Here is a 25,181-nt window from a genome sequence, read left to right on the forward strand (position 1 = left end):
TCGTTCCTGATGGTAGCACCAAGATCAGAATATTTCCAGGGTTGGGTGGATAATTGCTGCTGCTCTCCGACAGCAACGTTCCATGTAGATTTTACAACATGTGAGAGGGCCTGTCCTACCCCAGACCATACTCTTTTCACCACCCTGCCATATGGCAGAAGATAAATGACTTTCAAATTAAGATGACATGAATAAAAATTGACAGCGCTGACGGATCTGCTGTATTGGATAGATGGAGAGTTGGGAGTGAAATCTCAGCACTCCCTTACAGGGTCCAACCATGTAGTCCAACGGCCATCAGCTCTGTACAGGCTTTAAATGGCCTGTTAAAGGAACTAATGGTGGATTATTTTAAAATTGTGCGACTAAGATGGCGGCGCCTATGAAGGGCAATAGTCATGAGGTGTTGCAGAGTCTGGGGAAGCGGAGGACTAGTGCAGGGCACCAGAAAACAGGGAGACCACCCCTAATTTGAGAAGGAGAATCAGAGGAGATGACCTGTAGGATGGTGACCTTGGCAAAGGACTGGTAAGGGGCTCTGAGACTGAAGAACACACAGGAGATGGCTGTTGATGACTTGAGGCGAGGATACGCACATAGGATGTGGGCTATAGGACTCACATCAGGCTGTGGACTACTGGAGAATGGCTCGAGACTGGCTGAAGTTGGACCAGGTATCAGAACCAGGACGTGAGAGTGTGCCGAGGGCTTTGAGTGCTTCTGATCATGCCAGAGGTGCAATTCTGGGGCTAGGGATGCTGATGGTCCGGATTGAAGGCTGTGTGGCTACCGAGGCTGTGGGAGCGCTTGAGGCAAATCCACTGACACTCATTGACCTGGGGAGGAGGACTCTCTTTTGCTTCTCTTTTTCTGTCTGTGAGGGGTGCTGGACAATTTTTGCTGATAGTGAATCTTTGTCTTACGGTAGAATAAAGGAAATTTCATGTAATATTACATTTTCTGTTTTATTATATGACAATAAAATAATCTTGAATCTTGACTTATTATCCTGACCTACACAAACCTCCAGGTTCCAGGACAGGTTCTTTCCTGTTGTTATCAGACTCACACTGGTAAAAGACAATGTCCTTGTATGTTTTTTCGACTATACACTTCTCTATATCCTCCATTGTTACTCCACATTTCTCTATGTTCTGCAGTATTCCATTTATTATTGCACTATTCGCTCCACTACATTTGTTTATTTGTTGTTATTGCATGACCTAGTGCATAAGTTAACTTGTCTGGATAGTACACAAGGACAGCTATTTGCTGTCGCTCAGTACATGTGACAATAAAACAATTTAACTCAATTCAGTTCTATTTTTGAAAACCTATAACATTTTTCTCCAATGCATAGCAGCCTGAGGTCATGCATCATTTTCATTCATGTCTAATTCATCTACTTGCAGAGTTGCAAAATTCACATCAAAGGCACTTTATCCAACATTAATATTCCCTTCACAGTGGCCTGGCCTGTTTCATCGCAATTACTCCATTGCACCTTCCCTCCTTCAAAATAGCCAGACTACAGTGTCAACTTTGTCAGGTCATGTCTCTCTTTCTCTCTTTGGCTTGGCTTCGCAGATGAAGATTTATGGAGAGGTAAATGTCCACGTCAGCTGCAGGCTCGTTTGTGGCTGACAAGTCCGATGCGGGACAGGCAGACACGGTTGCAGTGGTTGCAGGGGAAAATTGGTTGGTTGGGGTTGGGTGTTGGGTTTTTCCTCCTTTGTCTTTTGTCAGTGAGGTGGGCTCTGCAGTCTTCTTCAAAGGAGGTTGCTGCCCGCCGAACTGTGAGGCGCCAAGATGTACGGTTTGAGGCGATATCAGCCCATTGGCGGTGGTCAATGTGGCAGGCACCAAGAGATTTCTTTAGGCAGTCCTTGTACCTCTTCTTTGGTGCACCTCTGTCACGGGGGCCAGTGGAGAGCTTGCCATATAACACGATCTTGGGAAGGCGATGGTCCTCCATTCTGGAGACGTGACCTACCCAGCGCAGTTGGATCTTCAGCAGCGTGGATTCGATGCTGTCGGCCTCTGCCATCTCGAGTACTTCGATGTTAAGGATGAAGTCGCTCCAATGAATGTTGAGAATGGAGCAGAGACAACACTGGTGGAAGCGTTCTAGGAGCCGTAGGTGATGCCGGTAGAGGACCCAATCATGGGTCAGGTCATGTAACAGTAGGTAAAAGAACAGAATATTTGAAGAGAATGTAGTCCCTTGTTTAAAAAAAGGTAATAGGTAGAATCCTGGGAATTATGGACTGGCAAGTTGTTGGTGGGGTGATCAGACTATTACAGAGGATTCTTAAGGATAGGATCTATGAGCATTTGGAGAAGTACAGTCTACTCAGGGATAGTCAGGATGGCTTTGTGAAGGGAAGGTCATCCCTCATGAGCCTAATTGAATTTTTTGATGAAGTAACAAAAGAAATTGATGAGGGTCAGACAGTAGATACGGCCTACATGGCTTTTAGCAAGGCACTTGTGTTACAGAGTATATAGAAATGTTTTTGGGAGATAAATTGGGAAAGGTTTGTTAGAGTAGGTCACATGCAAACACTTTAAAACAGATCTTATTTGAAATACTGGAGCTATGCTAGACATAGTGGCTTCTCACACCTTTTTGCAAGAGCTTTGAAGAGTGTTCAAGAGAGTCACTAAGGGATTCTTGTTTACCCAAAAGCAACAGATGAAAGAGAATGCTGCCTCCACTATTGTCTGTAGGGGACTTGCTGTTGTAAGAGGGTCATGTGGTTTTGCAAACAGAGAGAGTCAAACAGGCTAACTCTCAGTCTCAGTGTGTGTATGAGAGAGACAGAGAGACAGAGAGAGAGAGAGAGAGAGAGATCACTTGTACAGTGTTGAACAGGACAAGCTGGCAAGAAGCCCAGTGCAAAAGATGGCCTAGTCACAGCTCTTGTGGTTCATGTAAGAGGAGAAGACTGCCTGTCTAATGTTTCACTTGGAATAAGAGAAACAAAAAGGAACTCTGTGGTGATCTAAAAGAAAGAGGTCATCATATGGAGAACCCTGATGGGGCAAGTTTTGTCAGCAAGACACTGAGGTGACTGATGGAAGTACATCAGTGGTGGAGATCCTGGAGTAATAAATCTCTTCTCTGAAAACCAACAAGAACTTTCCTGAGTGGTAACTATTTACCTTTCAAGCACCAAAGCCTGGTGAACTTTATACAAGTTAAATTCTGTGCACAGTATAAGAATTGCCAGAAATCAGTGAACTTGGAGGAATGAGAAGTGAGATTGGACTGTGAACCAAAGAATTTACACACACATTAAACACGTGTGCACTTAGAATTAGAAGGGGGCTAAGTTAGGTTAAGTGGGTAAATAGAGTTAAGTTAAAGTTTGATTCTATTTTCATGTTTAAAGATAAGTAAAAGCAACTTTGGTTGAAGAAACCATTTGTCTTGGTGAATATCTATTGCTGCCTGGTTTTGGGGGTCCTCTGGGCTTGTAACACTTCATAAGGTCCCCATGAGAGACTCGGTCAGAAAATCATGAGGCATGGGATCACTGGAACCTTGGTGGTTTGGATAAAAAATATTGGTTTTCAGGAAGAAGTAGTGGAAGGAAAGTATTCTGCCTGGAGGTCAGTAACTCGTGCAGTGCCACAACGATCTGTTCTGGGACCCCTGCTCTTTGTTATTTTTATAAATGACCTAGATGAAGAGGCAAAAGGATGGGTCAGTAGTTTGCAGATGACAGTAGGAGAAGAAACCCAGGCACCTTTTCAGAGTCTTGAGGCAGTGGGGAAGGGGGAGTTCCAAGAGAGGGTGGATGCAGTCAGGATTGGGGCCAATGACTCCATTCTCTAAGATGCAGCCAAGAATGCCAAGGTGAATTATGCGATACAGACATTGATCCTTATTGTATGTAATGTTAAGGAGTTTGGCGGCCTGGAGAAATTTTGGAGATTGGTGTCGTGATCCTGCATGTTGTGGCCACAAATGGTGACGGTGTCCAGATACAGGAATGTGCCATGCACCCTGTACTGGTCTACTATGTGGTCCATCTCCCGCTGGAGACCAAGACCCCATTGGTGACTCCAAAGGGAATCCTCAGGGAAGGCTATCTGCCTCAAAGAGAGTGTACTAGTGGTCCTCTGGGCGGATAGGAAGCTGGTAATATGCCGACTTTAAGTCGTTAGTGGAGATTACCCAATATTAAGCGATTTGATTTACCATGTTGGATATGCAGGGGAGAGGGTTCGCGTACGTGTCCAACTGTGAATACCTATTAATAATCTGACTGTAGTCGATGACCATTCTGTGTTTTGCCCCATTCTTTACTTGGGCTCTCCAGGGACTGGTTCTGGCTTCAATGATCCACTCATTCAGAATTCGCTGTACCTCTGACCTAATAAAGGCCCCGTCCCCGGAACTGTATGGCCTACATTTGGTGGCAATGGGTTTACAGTGGGGTGAGGTTAGCGAAGAGCGGTGAAGGGGTGATTCTGAGGGTTGAAAGGCTGCAGGTCATACGCGGTGGACAATCTGCGGGTTGCTGGCTGGAAACAATGAGAGGAGAGGCCGGGGGTTTTTCGTGAGTTGAGTGCAGTAGGCAATTTAAAAACTGCTGGTTGTAGACAGAGGAGGAGATGGGGGTGGGGGTTGGGCCCATCATACTCCTTCGTGACACTCTTAAAGTAGCATTGAAAGTCCAGCCCCAGCAGCATGGCTGCACAGAGCTGTGGCATCATGGGGAGTTTAAGGTCTTTGTAGTCTGTGCCCCATACAGTCAAAGTCACTATGCAGTCGCCGTGGACATCTGCCATTTGGAACTTTGAGGACAACAAGGCCTTTTGGTTTACTGGCCTTACTGTGAGGGGTGAATGAAGCTCTCTGTGCTCCTATTATCGAATAGACAGCTCATCACATGACTGTCTACCCTGGTCCAACATCCATCTGGTGAGATGGGGAGGGCTCCCCTGGTCTAGTGTGATGGAGGCCAGTGTTAAGTTTCTGTCATGCTCCGTAGATACAGTGGACTGTTTGGCAGTTTGGTTCCAAGATGGCAGCCCCCATGGACCACATGCAGCGCTACTGGGTTGGGAAGATGGCAGCATCCAAGATGGCAGACCCAGTGACCAAATATGATATTGCTGGGTTGAGGAGATGGCAGTGTCCAAAATGGTGGCCCCCATGGCCCACAGGCAGCGCTACTGGGTTGGGAAGATGGCAGCATCCAAGATGGCAGGCCCAATGACCAAATATGATATTGCCGGGTTGAGGAGATGGCAGTGTCCAAGATAGTGGCCCCACCGCCCACATGTGGTGCTGCTGGGTTTACAGGGTGACCCAGATTTACACACATCATCGTAGTGTCCTTTATTCCCACAGTTAGCGCAAACCACATCTTTAACCTGGCAGCATTTTCTCACGTGTCTTAGCAGGCCGCAAAAGTAGCACTTCAGGTGCTCATGGAGTGCAGCGGCTGTGGTCGGGTCACTGGTGGGAGGTGGCAGTGTGCTGCAGGTTTGCAGCCCTCCCACTTCCCAAGATGGTGGTGCCCGCATTAACCACAAGGCATGTCTGCTAGCTCGACCGCCTTCTGCAGATTAAGCTCACCTTGCTCTAACAGGCTTTAGGCTTCTTCAGGTGCATTCTCCACCATGAATGCACCTGCGGAAGCGGATTCAAACCTGTGGAATGGTCGTTCAGGTGGGAGCGCTGAAAGTGCAGCGCTGGCCATCTGAAAGGGACAGCTTCACAGGAGGTGTCTCAGAGGACACTCCGGCTCCTGTCCCTTTGGGCTGTCAGGGTTTGGATGGCTGGCTGCCAGAGGTTGGACAGCTGGTGCGGGATGTCCCCACACTGATCCCACTGCCCTGCTCTCTCCCCACAGCCCTATATCAGTCCTCACACTGTGGGGCGGCCGACATGGGCTGTCAGTGTGGGGATGACCCACGCGGGATGTCCCCACACTGATCCCACTGCCCCGCTCTCTCCCCACAGCCCTATTTTTTTAATATATTAACAGAATCAAGAGATCTGTGGCCAGAAAAGGAATTGACAGTGAGACAGATCGGATAAGAGGCAGAGAGTTCCCTCACTCTTCTTGTCTCTTCTAACATTCTCCCTGCTGTATCTATGGATGGAATGATTTTACTTGTATATCAACTATTGAACCTGCTCCTACTGCCCTTTCAGAGAAACCATGACATATTGCAGCTCTCTACATTAAATACTTCTCTCCACATGGCCTCAGATGTGCCTGACCAGAGGGAGGATATGGCAGGTGTGGGGAGGGCAACCTGAGCTTCTGCATTACAGTTGTCACGAGCAACTGACCAGAATGAGGTTCTTTTTTTTGGAATGCTCTGACAGCCTGCGCCAGCCACCCACCAGTGTGGGGACTGATATACTGCTGTGTGGAGAGAGCAGGGCAGCGGGATCAGTATGGGGACAGCCCACACCGGCTGCCCCAGTGCTGACAGCCCGCGCCAGCTGCCCATGCCTTATGTCCCACGCCAGGGGGCAGGGGCAGCTGGGAAGGGGTCTATCAGGCTCTCGCTAGCTGATTGTCATCCCTTAACAGCCGGGGAGACCTCAGTGCTCCGGCGATTATCCCTCCAGGAGGAGGGTTACAAAGTTCACCTCGCATGTGCTCCTCCTGCGTTTTCAAGTGGCCTCCTGACAGCCACATATGGGCATAATATGCGACTTTACATCGGGGCATTTTGGCCACCTGAAAGTGCCTTTTGGTGGATGTAGCTAGATGCCCCCAACATAGGCATCTCTGATCAGGTCCTCCATGTTCACCGCAGCCATCACTGCCTTGCAGTCGCAGGCCAGTCGAAGAGCTTGCTGAGCCCAAAGGCAGTCGGCACTCGACTCACCAGGTCACTGCTTACAGGTAGCCAACAGGTGCCTACAGTAGACCTCATTTACCTTCTTCCAGTACTGGCTTTTCAGTATATCCATAGCTGTTGGGAATGACTGGGTGTCCCTGATCATCGAGTATACCGGGGCCCGACCCGAGAATACAGTACTTGCAGCCTATCGACCTCTGATCAGACAAACAGCAGAGGAGGCCTACAGGAACACTTCAAAGCAACATAGCCAGTGTTCGAAGCTGTTGAACGTGTCTGTCGATTGTAGGTCGAGGTGCAGCTTCTCTGGCTTCAGGATCTGCTCCATTATCAAAAAATTGTTGTGAATAAAACTGATGCACCATCAATAACTTCAAAGGCTAGAAGTTGCAGAGAAACTGATAGGATTTTATTCATAACACAATGGAGGTATGTCCATGCTGGTCGAATGCCCGACTGAGGAAGGGGGCTGTGGCACAGGCGCCTTTATTCAGGGGTCAGTGAGAGGAGTCCCAGGCACAGACAGCAAGGGGTGTGTCCAAACGTAGATACAGTGGTGTATGGCACTGCCATAAACCAAGTAAGTTTTGCCCTGGTTCAATTCACCCAAATGTGAAACCTCGCACTTCCCCAAGTTAAACTGCAGCTCCCTTTCCTTAGACACATTCCCCATCTGATCCAGATCCTGTTGCAAACCCATGTCATCTTCTTCACTCTTCAAATTTTTGCTTCATCTTGTCACAAACATATCTTTTGTCCATATCATTTATGTACATTACTAAAAGCAAGGATCCAAATATTGAAACCTGAGGCACTCTCCTGGTCACAGTCCTATATGAAGAAACTGCCCTCCAAAAATACCCTCTGACTCTTACCAGCAAAGCAATTTTGCATCCATTTGGCTAGTTGACCTCCTATCCCTGGTGCCCGAACCTCCCATACCAACCTTCCATGTGGGACCTTATCAAACGCTTTATTCAAATTCATATAAATGATATCAGATGCCTTGCCCTTGTTTCCTTTGTCATGACATTACTTCCCACACAAAAATTTAAAATGCAGATAGATTCTACGTTTCAGAATTCTCATCAGTAGTTTCCCTACTATTGATATCAGACTAACAGTCTGTTGTTAGCCGGATTATCCTTACAACGGTTTACAATGTGACGGCACCACATTTGGCATCCTCCAGAAATTCTCTTGTCCTCAGCAAAGAGTTTAAAATGTCTGTCAAGGACTCTACAGTTTACATCCATCCTTCCGACAACCTCTCCTAACAGATATGCTCCAAACATCATTTACAACTTCCGACGTCAGTCTTTGACACAAGCCAGAATGGAAATGCCATCTCAAGTTTAAACAAAATGATGAGGTTGGAATTAGAAAAATGTGTTCCATTCGCGGTGAAATTTATAAAGTGAAACTCCACAGAAATGGTTTTTATAAATATAATGAGACATTTATAACACTGAGTATATTATACAAATGCCACCTCTGCAAATAAAGCCGCAGAGATAGATGTCAGCAGGCCAACTTTATACAATACATCACTGAACTGAAGAGTATTCTCCAAAGTGGACTATAAAAATGTATCAATACGTTTGGAGCCCATTTGTATTGTGACTGCTTAATTTGTATCTCAGCAGAGTCATTTATTTGCTTCATTTATGAAGTTGGAAGCTGCAGAACAGAGGTCTTGCAATTGAATAGGTTTCATTGGGAGCACTCCCAGAAAGGTCCCTTTACGCTACCGCTTTCTGAATTCTCTCCCCATGTATTTCTTTCTTTATTCCTTCTGCCAAAGTGCATACCATGCACTTCCCTGCATTCCATTTGCCCGTTCTCCCAACCTATCCAAGTTCCTCTGAAGACTCCCTGCTTGCTTAATGCTATCTGCTCCTCCACCCTTCCTCATTTGACCCACAAACTTGCCCACAAAGCCATCAATCCGTCATTGAAATCATTTATATGCAGTGTGTGAAGGAGCAGATCTAATATTGACCCCTTGCAGATCACCACAAGTCACCGCAGCCAGCCAGAAAAAGAAAACATTTATTCCACCTCTTTGCCTTCGTCCAGTCAGCTAATCTTCTGTTCATGCTAGCACCTTTCTCATAATACCATGGGCTCCTGTCTTGATTAGCAACTTCTCATGCAGCACCTTGTCCAAGGTCCTTATGAAAACCCAAGTGTATAACATCCATTGACTCACCTTTGCTTGCCTTGATTTTTACTTCTTTAAAGAACTCCAGCAGATCTATCAGGCAAAATCTCCCCTGACTTCAGCCTCTTTTTATCGTGTGCTTTCAAGTACTTTGAAACCTTGTCCTTAATAATGAATTTGAGAATATTGCTAACCACTGAAATTAGGGTAACCTCCCTACAATTTCTTGTCTTCTGCTTCTCTCCCTTGGAGTGGAGTGACATTTGCAATTTTCCAGTCCTCTGGAATAATTTCTGACTCCAACGATTCCTGAAAGATCATTATGAGTGCATTCATAATCTCTTCAGCTACTTCTTTCAGAAACCTAGGGTTTAGACCATCTGGTCCAGGTGGCATTCGATTTCTGCCCCTTTAGATTCCCAACTATCTTCTCCTTAGTAATGGCCCCCTGACTCTCTTGATTTTCTGGCACATCATTGATGAGTTCCACAATGAAGATTGATGTGAAATACCTATTCAGTTAATCTTCCATTACTACTTTTCCAGAATCATTTCCCAATGGTCTGATATCCACTCTTGTCTATCTTTCATTCTTTATAAATCTGAAAAAAAGTTTTAGTTTCCTCTTTTATATTATTGGTTAGCTTACTTTTATATTTCCTCTTTTCTCCTCCTTATTGCTTTTTTTTAATACCAGTTTCCTCCCATTTTCCAAAGACATAAGTGGTTGGTAGGTTAATTGGTCACAAGGGTATATTTGGGCAGTGCGGGCTTGTGGGCCAGAAGGACCTGTTACTGTACAGTCTTGGTAGCAAAACTAAGTTTAAAATTAAATTTAATAAATATTTAAAAACCTGGAAATAATCTGCAACAGGTACAGAGAAAGAAAAACGGACAAGACTTCAGGTTGATAACTTTTCATTCGTTGCTGACCTGAAATGTTTCTCCATTTATACTGCTTGACCTGTGCTTCCTACTTGTTTCTCAGAAATCCGATGACAGTGGGATAGATGAAAAAGCTAGATCATCCTCAATTCTCTGCTCATTAAATTGGGAAATGATCTTTGCATTCAACACTGTACCTAAAAGAACTTCATGATTCACAAACAAGCTCAACATGACTAAGATAAAATGTGTGCAAGGCTAGAGTAGCAAACTCAGCTTGCGCCATCATGGGCATTATTTTTCACTCCATTCAGGACATACAACAAGAGGCAGTGTCTCAATGGACTTTAGTAAGGGCTTTGTCAAGGTCTCACACAGGAGATTAGTCAGGAAGTTTCAGATGCTCGGTATTCACGATAAGGTAGTAAAATGGATCGATATTGGCTGGACAGGAGAAGCAAAAGAGTCGTGGTGGATGATTGTTTCTCAGACTAGAGGCCTGTGACTAGTGGTGTGTCTCAGGGATCGGAGCTGGGACCATTGTTTTTGTCATCTAGATCAATGATTTCGATGATAATGTGGTAAATTGGATAAGCAAATTTGCAGATTGGAGGTGTTATGGTTAGTGAAGAAGGTTTTCAAAGTTTGCAGAGAGGTCTGGACTAGCTAGAAAAATGGGCTGAAAAATAGCAGATGGAATTTAAAGCAGAGTAGTGCCAGATTTTGCATTTTGGAAGGGCAAACCAAGAAAGGACATACATGGTAAATTGTAGGGCACTGAGGAGTGCGGTAGAACAGGGGGATCTGGGAATACAGATACCAAATTCTCTGAAAATGGTGTCACAGGTAAATAGGGTTGTAAAGAGAACTTTTGCTATATTTGCATTCATAAATCAAAGTATCGAGTATAGGAGTTGGGATATTATGGTAAACTTGTATAAAACATTGGTGAGGCCAAATTTGGAATATTGTGTGCAGTTTTTGTTACCTAACTAGAGGAAAGATATCAATAAAATTGAAAGAATGCAGAGAAGATTTACTAGGAATGTTGTCCAGACTTCAGGAACTGAGTTGCAGGGCAAGGTTAAATAGGTTAGGACTATATTCCCTGTATTGTAGAAGAGTGAAGGAAGATTTAATAGAGATATTTAAAATTATGAGGTGGATAGACAGAGTAAATATAGGAAGGCTTTTTCCACTGAAGGTAGGTGAGATACAAACCAGAGGACATGGGTTAAGGGTGAAAAGGGAAAAGCTTAAAGGGAATATAAGGGGGAATTTCTTAGCACATAGAGTGTGAGAGTGTGGAATGAGCTGCCAGCTGAAGTGGTGAATGCAGGCTCAATTTTAACATTTAAGAAGAATTTAGACAAATACATGGATGGGAGAGGTATGGAGGGCTATCAACTTGGGGCAGGTGAGGGGGACTAAACAGAAAAATGGTTCAGCACAGTCTGGAATGGCCGAAGAGTCCTGCTTTTGTGCTGAAATTTTCTACGTTTCTATGGTTCTAAAGTGGCCTCTATCCTCAAGAACCATCACCTCCAAGGCCATGCCCACTTCTCACTGCTACCATCAGGAAGGAGGTACAGGAGCCTGAATACTCTCACCTAAGTGCAAATGCAGCTTCTTCCCCTCCGCCATCAGATTTCTGAATGGACTGTGAACCACAGGCACTAACTCACTTCCTCTTCTTTTTGCACTAATTTATTTATTTTTTAAAAATATAGTAATATTTACACCTATGAAGTTGCAGCAAAAAAAATGAACTCTGTGACATGCTTATGACAATAAATTCTGATTGTAATTTTTTTGCCTGCATCAAATTTGCTCACCTCCACTGTTAGCATTAATGTTTGTCCTTCATGGAGAAAGTGAGGGCATCGAGTAAGAGTTACCACCTTGCATTATACCTACTCTGAATGACACTCCTGCAAAAAGCGTGGGTGCAGTTTATCTTTATATCTAGGAGAAGTGATTTAAAGGAAACAAAAATGGATTAAGCTTACTCCTTCGTCTGTGAATATGGGTTACTGGAATCCTTTAAGCAGAACTCAAAGAGAGAATAATTTTCACTTTGTCATTTACCAGCTCCAGGAACACAACATACAGTCGATAGTTCCAGTTTTGAATATGGTTTTTCACATACCTTGAAAACTGAGGTTATCCTGGTCGGTCAGGTTATCGAAGAGAGGTGTGTAGTCTCCATAGAATTCAGAATAACCACCCATCTCATCCCCTCGGATAGAACCGACTGAAGAGGAGGAATGAACAGATGACTGGGACTGGCTGAGCGTGGCACAGGTGACCAAATTGCTCACATTCACTTTCACCTTGCGTGAACCCTCGTTTGGAGGGGTGTCTTTGTGGCGGCCATTTCTGCGGTCAGTCTGGGGAGTCTGCATTGCCTCCTTCCCTGAATCTTTGTCGTCTTTAAAAATAAAATGAAAAATAAATGCTGTGCATTTTGTGATAAGTCAAATACTTGCAACCTAACTTGAAGCTTTGTTGAGACTCTGAATGCATTTGCAACTTACCTTGCATCTGTGGAGGGAGGCATAAGTTAGATGGGGAGTGGTAAGAGTTGATAAGTTAATAGATGAACTACTAGTATTCTGAATAATTGATCCAGAGAAACAGGCTTAAATCCCACCATCATTTCTGGATGATTTAAAGTCAAATAATTAAATAAAAAAGAAATGGCATTTTTAAGTGGGAACTGACACCAAATATTTGGACTCAGGGGATCAGCTCATTGAATGGCATAATAACAACAACCTTGTGCTCAAAACCAAGGAGATTATTGTGGAATTCAGGAGGAAGTAAGGGGAATATGACCCAGTCCTCATCAAGGGCTTAGTAGCAGAGAGGGTCAAGAACTTCAAATTCCTAGGTGTCTACATCTCCAAGGATCTGTTCTGGAGCCTCCACGTTGATGCGATCACAAAGAAGGCTCATCAGTGGCTATACTTTATGAGGTATCCGATGAGGTTTGGTACGTCACCAAAGACTCTTGTAAACTTCTACAGGGGTACTGTGGAGAGCATTCTGGCTGAATAAATCGCTGCCTGGTATGGAGGTACCAACTGTCAAGACAAGAAAAACCTCCAGAGGGTTGTTAACTCAACCTGTGACATCACAGGCACCAGACTTCACTCCATCGAGGACATCTTCATAAGGCAGGTGTCTTAAAGAAGCAGCCTCTATCCTCAAAGACTCCCCACCACCCAGGCCACGCCTTCTTCAGTCTGTTACTATCGGGGAAGAGTTACAGGAGCCTAAAGACGAGCACTCAGCGGCACAAGGACAGCTTCTTCCCCGCTGCCATCAGATTCCTGAATAATCAATGATTCAAAGACACGGCCTTACTTTTCACACACCATTATTTTTATTATTTTATTTTATTTTCTATGGTGATGTCATAAGATGGTTAAAATATGTACGCTTGCACTATGATATGCAGCTGTAAAACACCAAATTTAGTGACTTGTTCATGACAATAAATCCTGATTCTGATTCAAGGAGAGCAGAAAAACACTTGGAATGGCAGGGATTAATTACCCATTGAATAGAACAGCAGACTCAATGGAAAGTCTAGCCTGATCCTGTATTTTATATGATTTGGTCAATTCCACTTCTGAATGATGGCACTGCTAACATTGTAGCATTCTCTCTGCATTGTACTTGCGTTAATGCATTAAGGATTGAACTCAAGTTTTCTGTCTCAGAGATGTGTGCATTGGTGGCACACAATGGATTTAGTGTGTGGCTTCACAATGTTCCTTGGAGGCCTCTCATAAGGAGGTAAAAACTGAGTCAATGATGAAGATCGGGCAGAGGCTTGCATGGGACAAGAAAGTCTGCCTTTCTTGCCACCCGCACTGAAGTTGCTGAATGCAGCCAGAAACGCGTGCCTCGCAACCACCAGACTTTGGCGGAGGAATAAGCCACAGTTTGCAGTCGATTTGCAATTCTTGTAACCCTGTAGATGCCCAGGAAATGATGGTTTTGAATTCTGCTGGAGAGCACCACACAATTCAAAGTCCCCAAGACCATGACTAGAATGCTGGTCATAATCATATGGCTGTGCTCACCTGACCACAGTGTGATTGAATCCCCTCATAAGAGCAATAACAGTGAGCAAGAATCACAGTTGGGACCATTCATTAGACCAGGAGCTGCATTGTTTCAGTCTCAGGTATCTTTGGAAAGCACCTTGTTAAAATTTCTCTCTTAATACAATCGATTATTGTGAAGTGCATTTGAAGCAGAGTTTGTTTCTTTACTTCTTCAACACAACAACACAATGAGAACGTCATGAGTCAGCAGAGATAAAAGTTAAGAACTAATGGTTAGCATTAGTTCTTCGATATCTACCTATGTCGCTGTTCTCCAAGGACTGATCTTCTTCAGAAACTTTCAGGAATACCTCCTCTAGTGTAGTGTCCATCAGACCAAAACTTGTCAAATTTAGGTCTTCCAGGTTCAAATCCAGGGCCTGCAATATGAAAATATAATTTAAATCCACCTGGTCTCACAATTCCTCCATTCTTTTGCCTAGGTTCTCACTCTCTAACTGCTGCCATTGACCAGATAGCCTTGTGTACCAATGGTCTCCTTGATTTTACCCTATCAGAGACATTTCTCTCTTCAGCTTAACAAGCATCTTTTTGCCTGCTGGAGGAATTCAGTGGGTCAAGCAGCTTCTGTGAAGGGGATAGTTTCTTTTTAAGGCTGGAATAGAGGGAAAGTGAGCATCAATATTTCAGGTTAAAAATCCTTCAACAAGATTGATGATGGAGAGGGAATTTAAATAGGATGAAAGTGAGGCAGGGGCAGGAGGGATTCATCTCCTTTCAAGTTCTGAAATGTTACCTCTGTTTTCCTTCTCACGGATGTGATCTGACCTGCTGAGTATTTCCTGCATTTTATGTTTGTATTTCATTCAACCTTGTCTCACATTTACCTTCTTTAATCCTTCAATCATGATCTAAAAGCCCATCAACTATTATTTACAAATATTATTTAATTGTAATTATAGGGAGTGGACAATATAACAGGCCATTACCTGGAAAAGTCTCTCAAAGGATCCCTTTTTCACAGCTTCCGATGGTAGAATGTAAGATATCTCTGTGTTTGTATCAGAGACCAGTATGGTAGACACCACGTACGTTTTGATAAACTGGGTGACCTTAGATTCCAAGCAGGCAGAACGAAGAGAAGGACTGAGCTCCTGTTCTGAATCTAAAAGATATAGAGTGCACAAACAAAATTCAAGACATTGCAAGCCTTCTATATAATCCTGACATAACAAGCCTTGTGCACAGTGGGAGTTACCTGACACTTTGACTTCTTTTTACACTTTCTCTTTCCAACTTTGTTAGTCATAACCACATTCCAATCAAAAAGGTGGAAAGTTATCAATTGCAGTAATTCTAAAAATGTTGTAACAGCACATTTTAAAAAGCCCTTGATTAAATTTTCAGCAGAGAATGTTTGTGGAAGGATTGAAGCAAAGGTCTTTGGTCTCTATTTGTTTTGTTGGACCAAATAATCAGGCTGTTCTTTCTCTGTTGATATACTGAGTGAATGGGGTGCAGAATTCTCCCAGACAGGCAGTGTAATCATCTTCCAAGGTTAGCGTAGCGGTTAGTGCAACACTATTACAGCACAAATGACCTGGGTTCAAATTTGGCCCCATCTGTAAGGAGTTTGTACATTCTCCTTGTGTCTGCGTGAGTTTCTTCCAAGTGCTCCAGTTTCCTCCCATCCTTCAAAATGTACAAGAGTTATAGGTTAATTGGGGTATTTGGGTGGGACAGGCTCATGAGCTGGAAGGGCCTGTTGCCATGCTATATATCTAAAAAAAAGTTGCATCTTATCTGTAAAGTAGTGCACCGGAGGGGAAAGATGCCTCGTGATTGGGACCTCTTCACTGATTGATGCCCCATGTGCAGGTATTTCTGCAGGGTCTGAATGTGAAGGGTCACAGCTTGGACATGGATATACATCAATAACGAACACCCTATCTCAATTACAAGTGTGGAATTGAGGCACAGGTGGTTCCTCTTGCTCATAATGGAAGTTATTCGAGAAGTCCAATTACTGCAGATGCTGGAAATCTAAAATAAAAATGAAAACTGCTGGAACGCTCAGCACATCAAGCGAATCTGCTGAAAGGAAAACAAAATTAATGGCTTGATAACAAATCTCGAAGATCCTTCTTCACAAATGGAAATAGGGAAGACAAGTTAATTTTAAGATACAGATAGGGTGGGTTGGGATTGGCAGTAGAAAGAGAAGGTCTTAAATAGGTTTGTCATTGGGATAGGGTGCTGATGGAATCAACTATCTGATAGGTTAGCAAGGGAAGTTAAAGACAGCAAAAGAGAAAGAATAGTGAGGGGGAGGAGAGGGAGGAGAAAGGAAGGAGGGTGAGGGGAAAGAGAGGGAGGGGAAGTGAGAGGAAGGGAATATGAGGGTGGGGAAAGGGAGGGAGAGGAATGTGAGGGAGGGGAAGGGAAGGAGAGGGAGGAGAAGAACAGGGAAGGGAAAGGAAGGAGGAAGTGAGGGAGTGAGAAAAGGCAGAGGGAGGGGAAAGCGAGAGAGAAAAAGGGAAAACAAGGGAGAGGAAAAGCAGAGGGGAGAAAAGTGTGGGAAAGGAAGAGGAAAGCAAGGAGAGGGAGGGGGAAAGCGAGGGAGGGGGAAAGCGAGGGAGGGGAAATCGAGGGAGGGGGAAAGCGAGGGAGGGGAAAGCGAAGGAGGGGGAAAGCGAGGGAGGGGGAAAGTGAGGGAGGGGGAAAGCGAGGAAGGGGGAAAGCGAGGGAGAATGAGGGGAAAGCAAGGGAGAAGGAGGGGAAAGCAAGGGAGAAACACACAAAGGAATGCACAAACTGAGATCAAAGAAATGCCCAGCATTAGAATTGATGGTAGAGAGAAATGAACAACCCACCATAGATGAATGACCTGCAGCAAAAATGGCCAGTTGTGAGAAGACCACAGAAACATGCCCTGTAACCCTCTAGGTCCCTGACAAGCAACAATTATCCATCCACACACATCCCATTTCCAGCAGTTCTGTGCCTTGGCAATATTGTGTAGCAAGAAAATTATGCTAAGGTGGTTGGCAAAGTGACAGTAACCACCAGTGTAGAATCATAGTTTAGCACGAGAAGAATTCAGCTACGAACCTAAATTTCGTGTGTCAAGTTGCTTCTTCACCACAGTCAACTTGTAGCCGTCCCCATAGGTGCTTTTGAGGAACAGGGGTGAACCGCAGCACTTCAACTTTCCATGCGAGATTATCGCAATCCGGTCACCAAGAAGATCCGCCTCATCCATGTAATGTGTAGATAGAAGGATCGTCCGCCCTGAAGTTATTGAGGAAAAAAGATAATCGATATTTACTAATGTATGCCATGAAACAAATAAGCAAGTTTCTCAACTCTTGAAAATCAAGATGTATTCAGAAAGATGAGTCGTCTACTGCATCCGGTGCTCCCGTTGTGCCATTCTCTACATTGGAGACTGGGAGATTGTTTCACTGAGCACCTTTGCTCTGATGACATCAATGACAGGGATCTTCAAAGGACCAACTATTTTAATTCTATGGCCCACTCCCATGCCAACATGTTCGTCAATGGCCTCATGCAATGCCAAACCAAGACCACCCGTAAATTGAAGGAGCAACATCCAATATTTCAACTGGGTGCTCTCCAACCAGATAGCAGTAACATCAACCTCTCTGATTTCTGCTGGACCATTCCATGTTCTTCCTCTGTCTTCTTTCCTCTAGGTCTCCACCCCCTTCCCTCTTCATTCACAGACTCATTCCCCACCCCCTGTTTAATGGTGTGCCCTCTTTCCCTTATCCACCTATTATCTCCTGCCTGTGGGTTTGTGCTCTTTATCCCCCACCCCCAGACCATTTTATTTAGATACCTGTCTACATTTAGCTCATACCTTGATGAAGGGCTCCAACCCGAAACATTGATTATGTATCTTTATCTAGGCTATAGAAAGTAAATTGTTTGACCTGCTTAGCTTCTCCATCATTGTATTAAGAAAGATTATGGGCCAACTAAAATTCTAATATTCTGAAGTTATCATAAGACTTCAGTTAAATTAATCTTGTGTCTCGAAGTACTACTCAGTGAGCTATGAAAGAAAGCGATGTACATTGTAGAGCTGAGTTCAAAACTGATTTATTCAGGCCTTTAACCTGTGCTTTTATACACTTCTGTTCCTGTTACTTGATCTGGATGTGATGTCATTGGATAGGAGAAAAACCCGTCCCATGTGCAGGCTTTTCCCTGCGCTTGTAGCAGTGTGTTTGCCTTTTTGGGAGCCAGTTTGCTTGCTGGTAAGTGGGTTGCCACACTTGCTGCCTTCTCGAAATGTACTTGATTTCAAATAAAACCAAGAAAAGTAGTAACATTTTTGAACGAAAGATATTCATACCAGTACCAGATCTGTTGAAAGCTACTTTCTGGGTAGGTTTGATGTCTTGTTGGGGTTGGTCCTTCAGTGAGCACTATTTTGATGAAAGATCTTTTCCACAGACGCTGCCTGATTTGCTGAGTGTTTCTGAATTTTATTTTAACAATACAGCACAGTAGAAGTTCCTTCCAGTCCATGAAACCCATGCCATCAAATCACACCCAATTAATATCCAACCCTGTATACTTTGAAGGGGGGGAACCAGAGCACCCAGAGAAAACCTAAGCAGGTCAAGGGGAGAATGTACAAATTCCTTAGAGATAGCACCAGATTTGAAACAAGGTCATGGGTGCTGTAAGAGCGTTGCACTATGCTAACTGTCCCACCCAGGCCTACCTCCATGTTCATCCATGATCTATATAGCTTCACAATCTAGCAAATATTTGCTTTTAAAATTCTTAGTCCAAAGCATCCAATGGGTTCACTTCTCCTTCATCTATCCTCCACAGTACCAATGCCAATTATATTTACGATTCTCCAATTCTAGCCCTGAGCGTCTCTCTAGTTTTCAATGTACACCAATGGTAACTCAGCCCCAGGTCCATAATGTACTGATTTAATTTTTATTTCTACCACTTTCATTTAAAATGATCCTGACAATTCAGCTCATTGATCAGGCATCCTAATGTCTAGCTCAGTATCATCCCAGTTAATAATACTCCAGTTGATTTTCTCCAAAAAAAAAGGCACAATACTCAATAATGCTGGCCTGCCAGGGGTCATCAATGTACTTTGTGGACAATGGAATTGTGTTGTACCATTGAAAACTACATACAGATCAACACTTTGCCTTCCACTGCTTGATAACTAGTCTACTTGGGTAGTTCTCTGGGGTTGAAGCATGGTTTGCATAGTGAGGGCCATGGTTAGCATAATAGCTTGTATGTTCTCCTCATGTCTGTATGTTTTGCCTCTGGGTGCTCCGGGTTCTTCCCACCCTTCAAAACATACAGGAGTTGTAGGTTAATTGGTGTATTTTGGGGACACAGACCGTGGGCTGGAAGGGTCTGTAACCATGGTACGTTGAAATTAAAAATTTAAAAAATGTTTCCACTTTGCTTCTGTAGATTCTGGGTTGACTGATGAGGCCAATGTACAAACAAGGGAGGTGGGATTGGCTGACGAGGCAGGTGGCCAGGTCAATAATGGCCAGAAGTGCTCTTTACACCATTTTTACAGTCTGGTTCTAATCCAAGAATTTAAACATTCTCTTAAACGCTTCTCCTCCAAGAATGCTGACTTTGGTAACAGCCAGGCAACTATTCTGAGCTCTGCCAGGGTAAGAGATTATCCCCAGTAACAAATCTTACTGTCCATCAATAACTGAGCACAGTCATAAGCTAAATCATTGAAATACCTTGCTTGTATTTCAGAATTAGGTCCCAGATAGCTCGACGAGCATACGGATCGACTCCTGCTGTAGGTTCATCCAAGATAACAGCTTTGGATCCTCCAACAAATGCAATGGCAACAGACAATTTGCGTTTCATTCCCCCAGATAATGTCTGTACCAGAGAGTGCCGCTTGTTAGACAACTCCAAGTCTTGGATCATCCTAAACAGAAACAATTAAGGATGAATGCCAAAAAAAGGATGTTTTAAGTCTAGAAAAGCACATGCCCATTTTACTTTTCATTTTAAAACAGATTTAAACAGAAGAAAGTTATGTTCTGCTTTTCTTTTTGGTAGATCTGTTTCCTTTCCACAGAAACTTGTTGAGGCCAGTTTGTTGGATGTACAGTAAGATCCATGTAATCCAGAATTCAAGCAACTTCAGGTAATCAGCAAAAGAAATATATGTATCAAACTGTATTTGTAACAGTTGCTTTAGCAGTTTCTAGGAAATATACAGCAATATCACGGAAGTCAGAAATAGATTTAGGTTTGGAAAGATGGCACGCAGAACTTCATAGTTGTGTACCATTAGAGAAAATTACTTATAATCTGTGAGATAAAAACCATGTCTTTTGGAAAGTGTGGTGCCCAGATTTACAAAATTTGGGTTTGTAAGTTTAGGCTCTCTGAAGACCTCACTTTTTGGTGTAAATGTTTTATTCTCTTGGCATTCTCCCGTTTTTCTTTGTTTTTCTTCTTCCTTTTTTTTTCTTAGGGGTTGGGCTGAGAGAGGAGGGTGGGGTGGGATTATATATACCATATGTATGATTTTTTGAAATAATTTTTGAAGTTGAATATAATGCAACTATTACTGTGGTTTAAAGATTTATAAATGAAATAATTTTTAAAAAGCCACAAAAGAAATTACACAAAATAAATGGGTAAAAATACGAAAATTTGAAATTGACGCACCTCACCATTAGTTCTTCAATCACACAACCTGTAATCTCAAGCAACTGGGACATTCATTTATTCTGACATCTATCAATTCCTGTAGGTGCCAGATACCATGGATTTTAGTGTATTTGAAAGGGTCTCTACTAGTTGAAAGAATAAATGGGGTGGACAGAAAGCGGGAATAGGGGACTGAAATAGTGATTATGTTGAATGGTGGAGCAGAATTGAAGGGCTGAATGGCCTTCTACTGCTCCCATTTCCTATTTTCCATGTTCCCATGTAAAACACTGCCCCACAGATATAAATGTTGACTATTGAAGATACAGAAAGTATGAAATAAAAATGGAATATGATATTAACAGTCAGTAATTGAGGGTGGATGGAAAAGAGAGTTACAATTAGACAATCAAACTCCTCTTTCCCTAAAAATGTTGTTATGAGTGATGATCCCATAGTAATTCAACTGGACTAGGGATAGAATCAAATGGCACCTCAAGGCCTAGCTGTCCAATGATATCTCAGCAGGACATGGAGTTGCAGGTTTGCATATTGTTGTTAAATGCGTCCAGCGCTGCAACGCATCCAATGTATAAACATTGAATAAAGGAAGTCTGATTCAAATGAGAAAACACAGTTAAATAGAGGGGAAAAAATAGCATGGTCTATCTCAGAATTTTCATTAATTCATAGCTGCAGACCTCTACTAGAAAGAAAGGACAGCAGGGGAATGAGAGCAACTGGATAGCCCACTTACTGTATACTGGCACAGAATCAATAGGTTGTATGTGCTTCTGTTCTATGAGGAAGTCATTGAATTGGGTACAGTTCAGAAAATAACACTTTTAAATAATCCATGGATGAGCAGACTCCGTGTTTTTTTCCCCAATTCCGCCTTTCCCCGCATTACATTTCCATTCAGGCAACTTCTCTTCCTCCCCACCCACCCCCCCCCCCCCCCCATCTTTTCCCTTGTTAGAAACATAATCTAATTTCAATGGACATATTAAGTTCGTCTCTTCCTTTTGGGGATATTCCCTATTCCTCTCCCACTTGCTCTGCTCATCAAAACCAACTGTTTTCCATCTTTCCCAGTCTGATGAAAGATGTTTAAACTGCAACATCGCCTCTCTTTCCACAGATACTGCCCGATCCAGTATTTTATGCTATTCTTATTTCCAGTATCTAGCATATATTTCATTTTCTCTTGCCCCTCTCAGCACAAATAGTTCCTGTCTGATGAATAACAGGTTTATGTGCAGTAAATGCCTAGATTCAAGCAGCATCCCATGAGTTAACTCTAGATTTAACTGTATCGAAGAAGCTTACTTGTCCATCTCTTTACGGATCTCATCTTCAGCCATTCCCTTTAAGCGAGAGTAAAACCAGAGGTGCTCCTCCACCGTCAGTTTGTCAAACAGCACATTGTGCTGTGGGCACATGCCCAAGTTTTTTCGGATTTCGTCCATTTCTGTTCGAATGTCATGCCCGTAAATGGTAGCTGAGCCCGCAGTGGGTGGAAACAGCCCTGTCAGAATGGACCTGAAAAAATGGAACACAAGGTAAGTTGCTCAATGTGAAAACCTTCAGAGGTCCAAATCCATACATCCCGTGCCAATTAATAGGATTTTTAAGAACACCTATGGAATGTTGGGCTCCATTAGTCGGGGAACTGAGTTCAAGAGTCGAGATGTCATGTTGCAACTCTACAAATCTCTGGTGAGTCCACACTTAGAATACTGTGTTCATTTCTGTTCACCTCATTACAGGAATGGTGTGGAAGCAGAGGAGAAATACTAAGATGTTGCCTGGATTGGAAAATAAGTCTTATGAGATGAGGTTAGCAGAGCTAGGGTTTTTCTCTTTGGAGCGAAGGATGGGAAGTGACTTAATAGATGTCTACAAGATTCTGAGAGGCATAGTTAAGGAAAGAAAGCCAGTGCCTTTTTCCAAAGGCAGGAGTAGCAAACACCAGAGGATATCTGTACAAAGTGAAAGGAGAAAAGTTAGAAGAGACATCAAGGGTAAGGTTTTTATGCAGAGAGTTGTGGGACACATTGGCAGGGGTGGTAGTAGAGGCTGAAATATTTGGAGCATTTAAAAGGCTCTTAGACAGGCAAATGAATGAAAGAAAAATAGAAGGTTGTGTAGGGAGGGTTTTGTTTTTTTATATTAGGAATATATAGGTTGGCACATTGAGGGCTGAAGGGCATGTACTGTGCTGCAGTGTTCTATGTATATTCTATGTTGTTCTATTCTCTGTCAGTGTTTGTCATATATGTTTTGCTTTAAACATCTGACTTAGTTCATCATCTCCTAGCCTTGCGGCATGGGAATAAGAAACCAAACCCAAACACCAGCCACACACAAACATGCAAGATAAGCTAAGCAGGTCACGCAGTATTCGCAGGAGGTAATCAACGTTTCAGGCCAAGGCCCTTCTTTACTCTGCCAGTGTTTGGAGGCTGTGTGATATTTTGAGCTTCTGGTCCAGCATATTCCTCTGTTGCATTTGACCTCAGCATCTGCATACCTTCTTGTTTAACGGGCCTCAGCACCCATTGAGACATCCACTGCAAAGTTTCTCAAAGTAAAGAAGTCCTGAAATCATCCTAACTACAATGCCTTTTCCAACTTAATTTGGAATGTTTATTTGCTGATTGTGGAGTAAGTTTGGATGCAAACTTTTACAGCTGTAATATTTTGCTGCAATTTTAGGAAATAAACAGGCAACATTCCATTGAGCGTGGAACTTACATTGTGGTGGTTTTCCCAGCACCATTGTGCCCCAGGAATGACACCACCTGGTTCTCATGCAAATTCAGGCTGAGTTTGTTCAAAGCTAACTTCTTTCCCGTCTTGTAGACTTTGGTCAGTTTATCGATGCACACAACCAAAGGTAAGTGGCTTGGTTCCTCTTCAATCCCTCGAGTCTCTTCTGTGAGGAGATTGGACAATAAATTACCAATCTGCATGTACAACTTGCAATAGCATCTGTTCTGATAAGTCAGACAATAAATTTCATAATTAGATTCTAATCAACAGTCTCTTATGAATGGCCATCTGCCAACCAATGTCATTTTCCCAAAGCAACTATTACCAGAGAAAATTAACAAAATATCAAGTAATTAAAATAATTGAACAGCAAAACCATTAAAACACAAGCAAATTATAAATTTGTACTGAGCTTCAGAGTCAAAGATGTGGCACAGAAACAGACCTTTTGACCAGTGATGACCATTGGCCATCCAACTTGCTATAATACTAAATTAATCCATCTATATACTCCCCATATTCTCATCAATAACCATCCCCCCTCCTAAAATGAGGTCACAAAGAGAACATGCAAACACGATGCAGATGACACCTGAGGACAAGATCAAAACTGCGTCTCTTGTGCTGTGATGCAGCTACCTTGAGTGTGTTTAGACCTATGGTGAGGTAATTATCTTGTATGTTCCTCTATTCTGTACCTCCTCCCAAACTTTACATTTCTACATCCCACTTTCACTACATGAGCTTCATAAACTTTGGGTACTCATATTCTCTCTCTTCCTTCTCTCCAGATTATCTCTCCTACTCAGATCCACTCTCCATCTCCTCCTCTCTTCCCAATTCTTCCCCTCCTCCACCAATGATTCTTGCTCTAACTCTCCCCCTCCTCTCATCTATTCTTACCCCTCCCTGGCCCAATAATCATCTCCCTGCAACCACCCCTCTATCCTTTCCATCTCTTCTCCCTCAGGTCCTTTCTCTGCCACCCTAGCACCTCAAACCCCAAGAGTTTCCCTTTTTCCCTCAGAACCCCATGCCACTGACCATGCCTTTCCAAGCTCCCCATTTTGAGCTCCCCATCTCTTTTCTTTATCTGTGTGCCCTGCTCCTGTCCAAGTTGGATTTATTTCCATTTATATTTAAGGCACCTATTTTATCATCATCTGACTGTATATACACCACCAGATGAAACAGTGTCTATAAGGACCACATTTCCTACACATCACATAATAAAACATACATACATAAAAATGTAAATTAAATATGCTTAAATATTGGGTAATAATTTACACAACATTAATAAAAGACCCAAGGTTACAAAATACCATTCATCAATTTCACAGCTGGCAGGAAGAAGCTATTTCCCAGCCTGGCAGTACTGATTTTGAGGTTGCTGTACCTCCTTACTGGATCCTTCAGCATCATCAACTCAGCTCTTACCCACATCTCCTCCATTTCCTGCTCATCTGCCTGGGCCCCCTCTGCCCCCAGATGTAACAAACACAGGATTCCCCTTGAACTTACTTATCACCCCACTAGCCTCTGCATCCAACACATTATCCTCTGTAGGTTCCGCCACCTACATCATGATCTCACTACTAGACACATCTTCCCCTCTCCACCTTCCATAGGGACCTTCCCCTCTGTGACACCCTCGTCCAGTCATCCCTCCCCATCAATCGCCTCTTGGTACCTTCCCCTGCAGGAAATGCCACACTTGCACCCAAACTTCC

The 25,181-nt window shown here is 43.3% G+C and overlaps 1 protein-coding gene across 4 annotated transcripts in view; it reads right to left on the bottom strand.

Annotated features, from left to right (window-relative positions):
- Positions 1–25,181, bottom strand: part of abca2 (ATP-binding cassette, sub-family A (ABC1), member 2) — a 478,875-nt gene that overhangs the window by 86,913 nt on the left and 366,781 nt on the right. For all 4 annotated transcript variants that reach the window (XM_069932956.1, XM_069932974.1, XM_069932964.1 and 1 more), the window contains 7 exons: positions 23,431–23,611; positions 22,003–22,215; positions 19,743–19,939; positions 17,077–17,256; positions 14,955–15,130; positions 14,264–14,384; positions 12,036–12,317 (listed from right to left, as the gene is read on the bottom strand). In XM_069932956.1, the coding sequence (XP_069789057.1) occupies positions 12,036–12,317; positions 14,264–14,384; positions 14,955–15,130; positions 17,077–17,256; positions 19,743–19,939; positions 22,003–22,215; positions 23,431–23,611 (1,350 nt within the window). The remainder of the gene's footprint in view (positions 1–12,035; positions 12,318–14,263; positions 14,385–14,954; positions 15,131–17,076; positions 17,257–19,742; positions 19,940–22,002; positions 22,216–23,430; positions 23,612–25,181) is intronic.

The sequence above is a fragment of the Narcine bancroftii genome, chromosome 1 (assembly GCF_036971445.1).
Source record: "Narcine bancroftii isolate sNarBan1 chromosome 1, sNarBan1.hap1, whole genome shotgun sequence".
Lineage (NCBI taxonomy): Eukaryota > Metazoa > Chordata > Chondrichthyes > Torpediniformes > Narcinidae > Narcine > Narcine bancroftii.